At 43.5% G+C, this 13,857-nt stretch overlaps 2 protein-coding genes across 2 annotated transcripts; one reads left to right on the forward strand and one right to left on the reverse strand.

Moving 5' to 3' along the window:
- Positions 1-1,534: 1,534 nt before the first annotated feature.
- On the reverse strand, positions 1,535-3,767 carry LOC101785337 (chalcone synthase 2). The gene is made up of 2 exons (XM_014805673.2): positions 3,081-3,767; positions 1,535-2,799 (listed from the first exon to the last, which is right to left on the reverse strand). Exons 1-2 carry the CDS (start codon positions 3,271-3,273, stop codon positions 1,775-1,777), a joined length of 1,218 nt encoding a protein of 405 aa, XP_014661159.1. The 5' UTR covers positions 3,274-3,767; the 3' UTR covers positions 1,535-1,774.
- A 1,047-nt stretch (positions 3,768-4,814) lies between these two features.
- On the forward strand, positions 4,815-9,824 carry LOC101785737 (flavonoid O-methyltransferase-like protein Os11g0303600). The gene is made up of 4 exons (XM_004979108.3): positions 4,815-5,674; positions 5,888-6,175; positions 8,845-8,979; positions 9,193-9,824. The coding sequence occupies exons 1-4, from the start codon at positions 4,880-4,882 to the stop codon at positions 9,490-9,492; spliced, it is 1,518 nt and encodes a 505-aa protein (XP_004979165.2). The 5' UTR covers positions 4,815-4,879; the 3' UTR covers positions 9,493-9,824.
- The last annotated feature ends 4,033 nt before the right edge of the window (positions 9,825-13,857 follow it).

Below are 13,857 nucleotides of genomic sequence, written 5' to 3' on the forward strand. Positions count from 1 at the left end.
TTTGTCCTGGTTAATATTTGGCCCGGGACTAAAGATTTACCAACCGGAACTAAAGTTTGGCCACTGGCGGGGGGCTCACCAACCGGGACCTTTCATCCCGGTTGCAAAGGCTAGTGGAAAAAAAGGTTCTGGGAGGCCTTTTATCCTGGTTGGTAACACCAACCGCGATAAAAGACCCTTTTATCCCGGTTGGTGTCTACCCTTTAATCCCGGTTGGTATACCAACCGGGGTAAAAGGGGGGTCTTTTAGCCCGGTTGGTATTTTCAACCGGGATAAAAGAGTACCCCACGGGTGGCTGAAAAGGACTAAAGCCCTCGGACCCATTAGTCTCGGTTTATGTTACCAACCGGGACTAAAGGGGGTCTTTAGTCCCGGTTAGTAACACAAACCGAGACTAAAGGGTTCCCCACGAGTTAATACAAAAGGATTGCATCCCCTGTATAGTCAGATGTGCTGTGTAGGTGGGATGGCAAGGAAGCTACGTGCGAGGCTTGAAGTCGTGGGTTCAAATCCCACGTACCCCGCACGCGCATATTTCGCGTGAAAAATCGCGTGACTTGTGACTCCTGGGAATTTCTAATATATTTTTGGCACAAAATCCTTAGTGACCGGTTGAGTGACCTGGGACCTCGATTGCTTTATCCCAGATGATTTTTCAGGAGATTTTCTCCCTACCAACCTGGATAAAAGGTCAGTTTTCTACCAGTAAATGTAGGTCATTTTGGCTATTCTAAGTACATATATTTTGCTATGTATCTTGACATAACCCTATATTTAGGTGTATAGCAAAATCTATGTATGTAGGAAAGCTAAAACAACTTAGGTTTCGTTTGGATGTAGAGATTGGAGGGCTGGTATTGCATTGGTTTCAATTCCAAATCAGGCTAGGCATTGAAATGGGTTCAATTGTTTGGATGCCAATAAAATCGATACAAGGAATTCACCTAGCGGACAAATATCAATTCCTATTTGGTAGGCATACAATGTAATCGAAAATTGACCCACCTTCACCTCCTTCTCTCCACCGCTCATCCCCACGACGTCACCCCCTTCAACACCACCTACCTGCCCCGACGACGCCACCTACCTGCACTCCAGGTCCATGGTGCTAGAGAAGGGGCATAGGGAACCAGTGCTGCGGAGGGCAGCCCGCGGCAGAGCGGTGTAGGGCCCGCAGAGGAGGAGCGCGGGGGAGCGGCACTGTAGAGGGCGGCCACACAAGAACGGCGTCCAGCCCGACAGAGGAGGGGCGCGGGGTGCGGTGCTGCGGAGGGTGGCTGCTGCAAAGTGGGTCTAGCCGGCGGAGGGGGGTGCGGGGGCGCAGCATTGCGGAGGGTGGCTGCTGCAGAGCGGCGCCCGGGGGAGCAGCCCGGTGGAGGAGGGGCGCGTTGAAAGAGGGGTCCGACGGAGAAAAGAGGCGCAGATCCGGAGGGTGCGAGACGGAGACGAGAGATGCGGACGCAGGGGCGATGAGAGAAGGATTGCATATGAATACGGATGGGAAACGCTCTGAATTGAGGGGTGGCGTGCGGCTGTAGGTCCAATACTACTTGGTATTGGAGGTGGTTTCCAATTCTAATTCTAAGAACATCCAAACAGCAGGCATTGATGGTACCTAATGCCAATTCCGAATTCTAGACTTCAATATCTACATCCAAATCCAAACGGTACCTTACATTTTGAACGAAGGCATGTCTGCTTAAGAGAAAGAAAATGGGCCAAACTATACCGAACTACAAACAAACCATATTTTGAGTTATTAGTAAGGCACGTTCATGTGACCGATAATTTGTTGACAGCTTTATCTGGCAGCGCGAAGAGGAGGATGGCTTCGACCGTGATTCCTGGGCCATAGCCGACAAGCAACCCCCAGTCGAGGCCCTCTCCCGCCGTGTGCCGATCAAGCTCCTCCGACCTCCGCCGCATCTCCTCCATGACCAGGATGACGGACGAGCACCTTGTGTTGCCGTACTGCCTCATCACGGCCCTCGATGCCGCCAGTTTCTCCTCCCTCAACCCAAGCTTGCTCGCAATCCTGTCAAGAATACCCCGACCACCCGGGTGGACTACCCAGAAGACCTCATCGTTCAAGTCGAGCGTCGGCACCAAGGTCTCCTGCAGCATAAGCTTCACCAATCGCTCCGTGGAACTGGACACGTGCAGGGGTATGTCCCGGTGCAGGTTGTACAGTATCCCTTCCTCTCGCAGCTTGGACACCAATGCCTCCTCCGTACCCGGAACGGTCTCTTGGCATGTCAACACAAGCTCGAACATGGCGTGCTCGTCAGCGGCGGGGCGGGAGCCAACGACAACCGCACCCGCAGCGTCACCCAAGATCGCCTGCCCGACAAGGTCTCCGGTGTGCGACTCCGAGGGGCCTCGCAGCGACAAGGTGCAGACCTCGGAGCATACCACAAGGACCCGGGCGCCAGGGTTGTTCTCTGCCAGGTCCTTCGAAAGGCCAAGTGCAGTGCAGCCACCATGGCAGCCGGTCTGGTACAACATGAAGCGCTTGGTGGATGGCTTAAGCCCAAGAAGCCTGGCGAGTTCACAGTCTGCACCGGGCATGCAGCCACTGCTTGACGTGCTGGCGACGAGATGGGTGATGTCGGAGGCCTGCTTGCCCCAATCACTTATGGCTAAGCGTGCTGCCTTGGCGCCGAGCTCGGGGACACCGACATCAGCGAGCTCCTGTCGGAGGGTGAGGGAGGGGGAGCTGTATGCCGTGATGGACGGGCTGTCCCTCAACATTTCATTGGACATGTAAAAGTGTCGCTTCTCGATCATGGTCTTCTCACCTGAAATTGATTATGTACTAGTAGGTATTAGTACAGGTCAAAATATGAATGCATCAGCACAGTAATTCGTTGAATAGCTGATATATATCTTTCATTCATTTCGAACAAAATTAATAATTTTAATTCTCGAGCAAAACAAGACAGTTGTCTCGATGAATTGCCTATTTCCATGAAATAGAGGCAAGTTATCCCAGTTCCACGTTCAGCAGAGGAAATGTTGTTTATCGTGTGAATAATAAAATGTAGTTGTAAAGACAAACAATCATATGATTCCAACTTACAAATGTTCGCAAACTTGGCCTTTAAATCCACCATGTGATTGCTACTGGTAATCTCAAAATAGTAATCAGAGAATGACTTCTGTTGAAATTCATGCGATGGGACAGCTGTGCCTATACCCATAATGGTTGCTCTCCCACCTTCATGAGGACAGCCTATTGGATGACTCGCATCGGGTGCCATCAAAGAACCCATCAACTACTATATTCATGGACTGGAAGGAAATGAGGCAATCATCTAGCTACTACGTTTTTGGGTGCCTTGATACAAAGCGCCTTCATGCTATTATATAGGCACTTACCATAAGTACCAGTAAACAATTAACTCATACATCTCGTAGCCAATGAACTATGAATCAGCAGAAAATCATTATTTTGTTTGATCAACTAAAGCGCACGACCTGTGACGTTTGGCACCTAGCCCAAGCATTACACCGATATGTGATTTAGGTAATACTCCCACAGTACATTATGCATAACCAACACCTTAAATTTTGTACAATCAGACTTTTCGTGATTTGATCACTATTTGTATAAACTTATGTCACTATCATGAAAACACCTCAGAGATGCACATTTTCTTGGTACCTGCTCCCACTCTACTATAACACCTCTCCGTCCCATCCAAGCAGTTGGCCTCTTATTTCTTTTTGGTGTATGTTTCTCAGCCTCGTTCATGGTGTCTACCTCCATGCGAAACACGGGTTCAGATAAGTGTGCAGGTGCAGTATCTATGAAATAAAGGCAGCAAGTTCTCCCAGTTCACAAGAGAAAATATCGTTTATAATTATGGTAATAAAATAATGTAGGTCTCAGGACACACAACCATATGTACTCGCACTTACAAATGTGATTGCTTCTTGTAATCCCAAATTAGTAATCGTCAGTGCATGACTTAAATTAGTAAACAATTAACTCATACTCCCTCCATCCCACAAAGAGTTCTTTTAAAAAATTTCAGACAGTATAGTAGTGGTGAAAAATGTATATGTTACCCCTAATAATTAATACTAGTTGTCATTAAAAATCATGCGGTGTGTTTAGTTTCTTGATCCTAAATAATTGCACGTATTGAAATCAGAGAAATAACACCAATTGATTATTTGATTGGCTCTACACACTTCTCCATACTTTTTTATTATTGGTGTGAGTGTTGTTTTAGTTAGATGAGATTTATTAGGAGGTAAAGGACACTCTTCGTGGGACAAATTGTAGAATCTAAAAGGACACTCTTTGCGGGATGTAGGGAGTATATCTCATAGACAATGAACTATATGAATCAGCAGTAACCATTGTTTGATCAACTAAAGCATGACCTATCATATAAGGCTAATTTAAATTCTGATCAATCAGACATTTCATGATTTGACTATTTGTATTTCTAATTCTGGAGAGTGGATATAAGAAACTATGTCACTATTATGAAAACACCCTGAGAGATGCACATTTTCTAGATACCTACTCCCACTCTACTATGACACCTCTCCATGCCCTCCAAGCAGCTGGCCTCTAATTTCTCCTGGATGTAAGGTTTCTTAGCCTCATTCGTGGTGTCTCTGTCCACGCGAAACACGCGTGTGCAGATACATGTACAGATGCACTATCGCTTTCCTGACATAGAGTCCTGATCCGTCCATAGAACCATCTGTGTCCTCGTGGTCCACGGGAGGATAGCTAAGGCCTTATTAATTAACGGTAGCTTACTGATAGTAGCTAAGAAACACACTATATAATAACCTTCGTCAAGAATGCAGAACCCATCTAAGCAAAGCGCACAAAACAACAGATAGGATTGAACAACAATGGCAACTCAGGCCACGCCCATTGTAGTGCCCACCGATGCTGAACTGCTGCAGGCACAGGCCGACCTATGGCGCCACAGCCTCTACTACCTCAAATCCATGGCACTGAAGTGTGCCGTGGAGCTCGGCATACCTACAGCCATCTACCGCCTAGGCGGTAGTGCCTCGATTCCTGACCTGATCACCGCACTGTCACTGCCCGTAGCTAAGCAACAATTCCTCAGTCGCCTCATGAGGCTCCTTGCCTCATCCGGTGTCTTCAGCGTGGTTGACTCCACTGAGGCTACCTACTCCCTCACCCCATTGTCATACCTCCTGGTTGACGGCATTGAAGCCGATGACCATATCAACCATGCACCTTTCCTGCTCACTGTAACCGCGACACACTACATTGACCTAGCAATGGGGCTAGCTCACTGGTTCAAGCAGGATGCCAAGAAACCACCCTTTGATCATGTGCACGGAGCATCGCTGTTTGAGGAGAGCATGGAGCGCAAGCATCCTGAGTTCCACAAGATGGCAATGCAAGGTTTAATTGTCCATGACAATTTCGGAACGAACATTGCGCTGCGGGAGTTGAGTGACATATACCAGGGGATAAATTCATTGACTGACTGTTGCTACCATGGGGACGGAATGACGGCAAAGGCCATTGTCAAGGCCTTTCCACACATGAAGGTCACTGTGCTAGACCTTCCACAAGAGATTCGAAAAATACCAACTGATGGTGTTGTTAACTATGTTGGAGGTGACATGTTCAAGTCCATCCCACGTGCTCAAGTGGTGCTGCTTAAGGTATGAGTGCAATAACAGTTTCATTGCAAAAAAATCAGTTGACACATTAATTTAATTAGACAAAAAAATTGAAATAGACTGGTCAATGTACTAGCATCTTTCATTTATAGAAAAATCATCAATATTATTGGTATCTATACTGTATAAGATGAACTTAGCTAAACGCTACATTTTCGTGATCTCACCTAACGTTATTGAACTTTTCCATTGCAGATGGTGCTGCATCACTGGAGTGATGAGGACTGCGTGAAGATCCTCGCCAATTGCAAGAAGGCAATAGCTTCACGAGAAGAGGGAGGAAAAGTTTTGATTGGAGATATAGTTCTCGACCCTGCTTCAGAACCTGTAATGTTTGAGACCCATCTCTTGATGGACGTCTGCATGATGCTTATGAAAGGAGGCCGGCAACGCGACTTAAATGACTGGCGTGACATCTTCATCAAAGCAGGGTTCAGCGACTTCAAGCTTGTCAAGAAATTTGGAGCTCGAGGTGTCTTGGAGGCCTACCCGTAAGATTTCTCCTGGACATTCTTATATTGCGGTTGGGCACCATAAACCTATAGTGAATAAATAAAAAGAGTGCCATAATTTTCGAACTATCGTTTCACGGAACATGATCAAGCAGCTTGTTGCTGAGGTTACAAAGCTGGTTTGCTTCATGATCTGTATACTTTCATTTCGAAAAGTATATCTACAATCTACAACTTGCTCATATATTGTATGTGTATGGTATTGATATCCACCAACTGGAGTTGGATGTGTGTAATGCCCCTGTTTGCCCCTGTTTCTCAGAAAAGCAACCATTGTACACTACGGGAAATATAATATGCATAATGGTTGCTCTCCCACCTTCATGAGGACAGCCTATTGGATGACTCGCATCGGGTGCCATCAAAGAACCCATTAACTACTATATTCATGGACTGGAAGGAAATGAGGCAATCATCTAGCTACTACGTTTTTGGGTGCCTTGATACAAAGCGCCTTCATGCTATTATATAGGCACTTACCATAAGTACCAGTAAACAATTAACTCATACATCTCGTAGCCAATGAACTATGAATCAGCAGAAAATCATTATTTTGTTTGATCAACTAAAGCGCACGACCTGTGACGTTTGGCACTTAGCCCAAGCATTACACCGATATGTGATTTAGGTAATACTCCCACAGTACATTATGCATAACCAACACCTTAAATTTTGTACAATCAGACTTTTCGTGATTTGATCACTATTTGTATAAACTTATGTCACTATCATGAAAACACCTCAGAGATGCACATTTTCTTGGTACCTGCTCCCACTCTACTATAACACCTCTCCGTCCCATCCAAGCAGTTGGCCTCTTATTTCTTTTTGGTGTATGTTTCTCAGCCTCGTTCATGGTGTCTACCTCCATGCGAAACACGGGTTCAAATAAGTGTGCAGGTGCAGTATCTATGAAATAAAGGCAGCAAGTTCTCCCAGTTCACAAGAGAAAATATCGTTTATAATTATGGTAATAAAATAATGTAGGTCTCAGGACAAACAACCATATGTACTCGCACTTACAAATGTGATTGCTTCTTGTAATCCCAAATTAGTAATCGTCAGTGCATGACTTAAATTAGTAAACAATTAACTCATACTCCCTCCATCCCACAAAGAGTTATTTTAAAAAATTTCAGACAGTATAGTAGTGGTGAGAAATGTATATGTTGCCCCTAATAACTAATACTAGTTGTCATTAAAAATCATGCGGTGTGTTTAGTTTCTCGATCCTAAATAAATGCACGCATTGAAATCAGAGAAATAACACCAATTGATTATTTGATTGGCTCTACACACTTCTCCATACTTTTTTATTATTGGTGTGAGTGTTGTTTTAGTTAGATGAGATTTATTAGGAGGTAAAGGACACTCTTCGTGGGACAAATTGTAGAATCTAAAAGGACACTCTTTGCGGGATGTAGGGAGTATATCTCATAGACAATGAACTATATGAATCAGCAGTAACCATTGTTTGATCAACTAAAGCATGACCTATCATATAAGGCTAATTTAAATTCTGATCAATCAGACATTTCATGATTTGACTATTTGTATTTCTAATTCTGGAGAGTGGATATAAGAAACTATGTCACTATTATGAAAACACCCTGAGAGATGCACATTTTCTAGATACCTACTCCCACTCTACTATGACACCTCTCCATGCCCTCCAAGCAGCTGGCCTCTAATTTCTCCTGGATGTAAGGTTTCTTAGCCTCATTCGTGGTGTCTCTGTCCACGCGAAACACGCGTGTGCAGATACATGTACAGATGCACTATCGCTTTCCTGACATAGAGTCCTGATCCGTCCATAGAACCATCTGTGTCCTCGTGGTCCACGGGAGGATAGCTAAGGCCTTATTAATTAACGGTAGCTTACTGATAGTAGCTAAGAAACACACTATATAATAACCTTCGTCAAGAATGCAGAACCCATCTAAGCAAAGCGCACAAAACAACAGATAGGATTGAACAACAATGGCAACTCAGGCCACGCCCATTGTAGTGCCCACCGATGCTGAACTGCTGCAGGCACAGGCCGACCTATGGCGCCACAGCCTCTACTACCTCAAATCCATGGCACTGAAGTGTGCCGTGGAGCTCGGCATACCTACAGCCATCTACCGCCTAGGCGGTAGTGCCTCGATTCCTGACCTGATCACCGCACTGTCACTGCCCGTAGCTAAGCAACAATTCCTCAGTCGCCTCATGAGGCTCCTTGCCTCATCCGGTGTCTTCAGCGTGGTTGACTCCACTGAGGCTACCTACTCCCTCACCCCATTGTCATACCTCCTGGTTGACGGCATTGAAGCCGATGACCATATCAACCATGCACCTTTCCTGCTCACTGTAACCGCGACACACTACATTGACCTAGCAATGGGGCTAGCTCACTGGTTCAAGCAGGATGCCAAGAAACCACCCTTTGATCATGTGCACGGAGCATCGCTGTTTGAGGAGAGCATGGAGCGCAAGCATCCTGAGTTCCACAAGATGGCAATGCAAGGTTTAATTGTCCATGACAATTTCGGAACGAACATTGCGCTGCGGGAGTTCAGTGACATATTCCAGGGGATAAATTCATTGACTGACTGTTGCTACCATGGGGACGGAATGACGGCAAAGGCCATTGCCAAGGCCTTTCCACACATGAAGGTCACTGTGCTAGACCTTCCACAAGAGATTCGAAAAATACCAACTGATGGTGTTGTTAACTATGTTGGAGGTGACATGTTCAAGTCCATCCCACGTGCTCAAGTGGTGATGCTTAAGGTATGAGTGCAATAACAGTTTCATTGCAAAAAAATCAGTTGACACATTAATTTAATTAGACAAAAAAATTGAAATAGACTGGTCAATGTACTAGCATCTTTCATTTATAGAAAAATCATCAATATTATTGGTATCTATACTGTATAAGATGAACTTAGCTAAACGCTACATTTTCGTGATCTCACCTAACGTTATTGAACTTTTCCATTGCAGATGGTGCTGCATCACTGGAGTGATGAGGACTGCGTGAAGATCCTCGCCAATTGCAAGAAGGCAATAGCTTCACGAGAAGAGGGAGGAAAAGTTTTGATTGGAGATATAGTTCTCGACCCTGCTTCAGAACCTGTAATGTTTGAGACCCAACTCTTGATGGACGTCTGCATGATGCTTATGAAAGGAGGCCGGCAACGCGACTTAAATGACTGGCGTGACATCTTCATCAAAGCAGGGTTCAGCGACTTCAAGCTTGTCAAGAAATTTGGAGCTCGAGGTGTCTTGGAGGCCTACCCGTAAGATTTCTCCTGGACATTCTTATATTGCGGTTGGGCACCATAAACCTATAGTGAATAAATAAAAAAAGTGCCATAATTTTCGAATTATCGTTTCATGGAACATGATCAAGCAGCTTGCTGAGGTTACAAAGCTGGTTTGCTTCATGATCTGTATACTTTCATTTCGAAACGTATATCTACAATCTACAACTTGCTCATATATTGTATGTGTATGGTATTGATATCCACCAACTGGAGTTGGATGTGTGTAATGCCCCTGTTTCTCAGAAAAGCAACCATTGTACTGCCACTAAATATATCAATAAATGTTCCAGAGAGACTCTGGACTATTTTTATGTACTGTGTTATTGTTCATGTTTGTTGAGGGTAGAAAGAGAGACTGAAAGAATAAATCTTGTGATTATCTTCATATTGATTGAATGAATGGTCTGGTTACATATTTATAAAGGGAAAAGGGTATGCCCAAAGTGCATCATGTCTCTTGGGAGTTGGGGAAAGGGTATGCCCAAAGTGCATCATGGCTCTTGGGAGTTGGCCCTTCGTCCACACCCTTTCATGAAAAGTCCTCTACAATTATCTAATATTAATTGATCACTAATTAAAATGTTTCACAATACTCCCCTTGATCAATTAGCTCCTTGTAAGTTTCAAGTAATCCTTGTTCAATCATCTTCAATTATTATATGGGAAAAACTCCTCCAAAAACCTTATGGGAAAAATATTGAGGAGAAACCAAATGTCCATATACCATTAAAACTCCTTTAAAACCCAGTGGGAAAAATGTAAGGATAAAATGATAAAGCATATTTAGATTATTGTTTGACTGCAAACACATATGAGAGAAACCTTGAAAAGGAAAACTTATCAGTTTGGAGATCAATAATTTTTGAATTTATAAGCCCGGTAGTCCACCAATGGGTTACCCAAGTAATTGATTTGTAGGTGGAGGGTGATTGTGAAACCAAGAACTCAAAGGTGATCATGAGAACACAAGGGACACGAGGGCTTTAGACAGGTTCGGACCTCCAAAGAGTAATACCCTACATCCTATACGCTGGATTGTATTGCTTTGCGCTGGTGCGTGGAAAAGTTGGGATACCCTCGGAGGGTGCCCTTGGCCGCCTTATATAGGCTGACGACCAAGGATTACAAGTCGATTTCAATCTAATCTACTCGGTAGTTACATGGAAAGTAATCTGAGTCGGACTACAACACGCGTTCCACGATATCCGGGTAGATTTGAACTATCTTCTTGTGAAAGGATCTTGATGTCGCCTGGAGGGGGTATAAATAGGCGTAACCTGAAAACGTCACCATTTAAAACAAATTTATCAGCGACTTTCGGATTATTTCAGAAATACTTCCAGAGAATTCCGGAACATACGGAATCTCCGAAGAAATCGTCGAAATCTGTCTACATGAAAACCAGAACTTCCGGATTCAAACCGGAGCCTCCAGTTTTGACTCGAACAGATAGAACCCCTTTAAACCTTATCAAATGCAAGAGAGGTAAAGATCAAACCAGATTAGAGAAAATGCTCAGATAGTGTATCTTTGCAAGATTACAAAGCTCCTATACTTCACAAATGGTAACACCCAAGTAGATCAACCAATGTTACAAGATCAACAATGAAGTGAATGTGCAAAGGAAGTATAAGCAAACCAGTGAAGAGACACAATGATTTGTTTCACTGAAGTTCAGATTCACCACCAGGCGAATCCTACATCTCCGTTGGGTGCTTCCAAAGAAGCCAAGTTGCACTCAACCATTTTCCTACTTCACTAGTTAGCTTGTTCCCTTTTGGAGGCGAAGCTTGACCTACACAAATTGTTCCATGGCTCACTACACCTTGGGAGCTCTAGGGCAACACCTAACTGTCTAGGAGGAGTACCTTCAAGAGTAACAAATGCTTTACTTAAAACTTGACAAGGCAAAACAGTGCTCAAGTGTATGAGTGCTCTTCTAGTGCTCTCAAATAACTCCTCTCTACTACCCAACTAACAAGATTTTAGCAAATATCACACTACCTCACAAAGAGGGGTTGGGGAGAGCTATTTAGCTTTGGCTCAGGTTAGAACAGGCAAGTAGCACAGCAGCAACTGCAAAAACAGCAACCAGCCACTAAGGGGGTCATAGGGTATAAATACTCCACTCCCCAAAAACTAGCCGTTAGACTTGTCAGACCGAAACTAGAACTTCCGGTTTCCCAAAACCGGAGACTCCAGTTTTTCAAACCCACTAGTCATTAGAAGTTGAGTTCCGAAACTTTCTTTAGAAATTCTGAAACTTCCAGAATCTTCCAAAAAGTTCTCTGGAAACTTTTGGAACTTTCTAACCTTTAGTGTGTATGTGTGGATTATGTGTTTCTCTTTCCTCACATAGGATACTTGAGCACTGAGACTATATCAAATGACCTTGTGATGCATCCCTCTTGATAGTACAGCACACCTATACTCAAGATCAAATATAAATACCATGTTTATCTTCTTCAGCTTCATTATCATTAACCATGCCATACTTGATAAGCATATCTTCTTGAGAGCTGCATCAACCTTTGTGTCTTTGGTTTGAGCACTTCAACCTTGAGCTAGTGGCTTGGATCAATATTCAATCACATATGAATAAAAACCCAATTTTAGATCACAAGTCACTTCTTCATATGACTCAATAAACGTTTGATGCATCCCATTGCTATACTCGGTAAGGCTTGACTTGATACCTCAAAATCCTCCAGGTACTAGCCCCTTCACCCTAGCAAAGGTCATGGCCCAAGTCACCACTTGACCAAACTTTGCCTAGTGCCTCGTTGCTAATCACTTGCTTGATTTCTTCATCCAATCACTACCACATTTGAGTCTAGCTATGTTTTGACATCAGGAATGAAATCCACTTGAGATCATATCTTCTTTTCACTTCTATATCCTAATTATTTATAACAAGCTTCTCATTTTATTTAGAGACCAACTAATATCCCAATACCATCATGTCTCTTTATTTTCTTCAATTTGCTTATCATATATCACATATAGCTATCATGGGATTCACATAACATTTCTTACTATGACATTCATCTTTAACTTAAGCAATCTTACAATATAAGGCTAACAACCAAGCCTCAACTCTCTTTATCACCATTGCTTTGCTTGAGTGAATAATGCCATATGCCATACTTGTTCTTTTCATTGTATGAGCCATTTAATACAATCCTTCCCACAAAGATTATACATCAATATAATTAACCTACTCATAAATTTAACAAGTTCATTAGACTTTTAATCATATTGTCATTCAACACATCAAAACCCACTAGGGGCCTAGATGCTCTTTCAATCTCCTCCTTTTTGGTGATTGATGACAACCTTGATTAAAGCTACAAAAGATATAACATTAAAGATTTTGAGTACTGAGATTTAGATAGAGCTACACTACAACATGTGCATAGAATTCCTTTTTCCTCAATTTTTGCCTAAAATACCAATATGCACATTTTTCAAGACAAACATGGAGGTTCCCCAAAATCTCCGCATCTGTGGGGTGCAAAACAAGTGTGTGAACATATAACACGTGATGCATGCAACAAATAATCACAAATCAAATAAAATGAGAGAAAGTGGTACTATCTGCCAGGTCAAAACTGGAACTTCCGATCCTAGAAAAATGGAACTTTCGTTTTCTACCTGACAGCACTGACCAAAGACATTCATCAATCAATAAAATCACACTAGCATGCAAATGAGTTTTAACAAAGCTTAAATAGGTTCAACACACACAATAGCACACATTACAAGTTCTCAAGTCCACAACAGCTAGGATAGAATATATTACAAGAGCCTATTGCATCCAACAGCCTGAAACCGGAACATCTGGTTCTGGAAAACTGGAACCTCTGGTTTTGCCCGACACCTTCTGACTGAAACTCTAACCCGAAGCTTTAATCTGAACTTCTTCTCCCCCTTTGTCATCCATCACCACAAAGGATCCTTGGGGGCTTTTCTAAGCTTCTAGTCATCAGCTGGATCATCTTGAGGCTCCCGATTACCATCATTGCCACTTGGGCCACTAAAAGGAGGAGGAGGAGGATGTGGTGGCACTCCATAGGACATCGATGCAAACTATTGTGCTGCATCTCCTAGGATGTTAGGATCAACAGTGTAGGGCTAAGAAGTGCCTATACCAAGAAAAGGGGCACCGAAGGATGAACCATGACCAGTCTGCATAGATACATAAGCGGGATCAAGGTAACCAAATGTCCTTCCCCAATAGTCAGCAGATTGAGCATTCTCCCACTGCTGTTCAATAGTTTTCGGCTCACTTCTTGACCATCCAAGCCAATGGGAGAGGGAGGATTGTGTGGCATGTTGAGCT

This window comes from Setaria italica, chromosome VIII, assembly GCF_000263155.2.
Source record: "Setaria italica strain Yugu1 chromosome VIII, Setaria_italica_v2.0, whole genome shotgun sequence".
In the NCBI taxonomy this organism is placed as follows: domain Eukaryota; kingdom Viridiplantae; phylum Streptophyta; class Magnoliopsida; order Poales; family Poaceae; genus Setaria; species Setaria italica.

Bases quoted from the DNA above. Each gene is read 5' to 3' on its own strand.
- LOC101785337 (XM_014805673.2), bottom strand. From the start codon at position 3,273: ATGGGTTCTTTGATGGCACCCGATGCGAGTCATCCAATAGGCTGTCCT. The intron at 2,800-3,080 runs GTAAGTTGGAAT...AATCAATTTCAG, and splicing joins GGCCAAGTTTGCGAACATTT to GTGAGAAGACCATGATCGAG.
- LOC101785737 (XM_004979108.3), top strand. From the start codon at position 4,880: ATGGCAACTCAGGCCACGCCCATTGTAGTGCCCACCGATGCTGAACTG. The intron at 6,176-8,844 runs GCCTACCCGTAA...GCCATTGCCAAG, and splicing joins GAGCTCGAGGTGTCTTGGAG to GCCTTTCCACACATGAAGGT. The intron at 8,980-9,192 runs GTATGAGTGCAA...TTTCCATTGCAG, and splicing joins CTCAAGTGGTGATGCTTAAG to ATGGTGCTGCATCACTGGAG.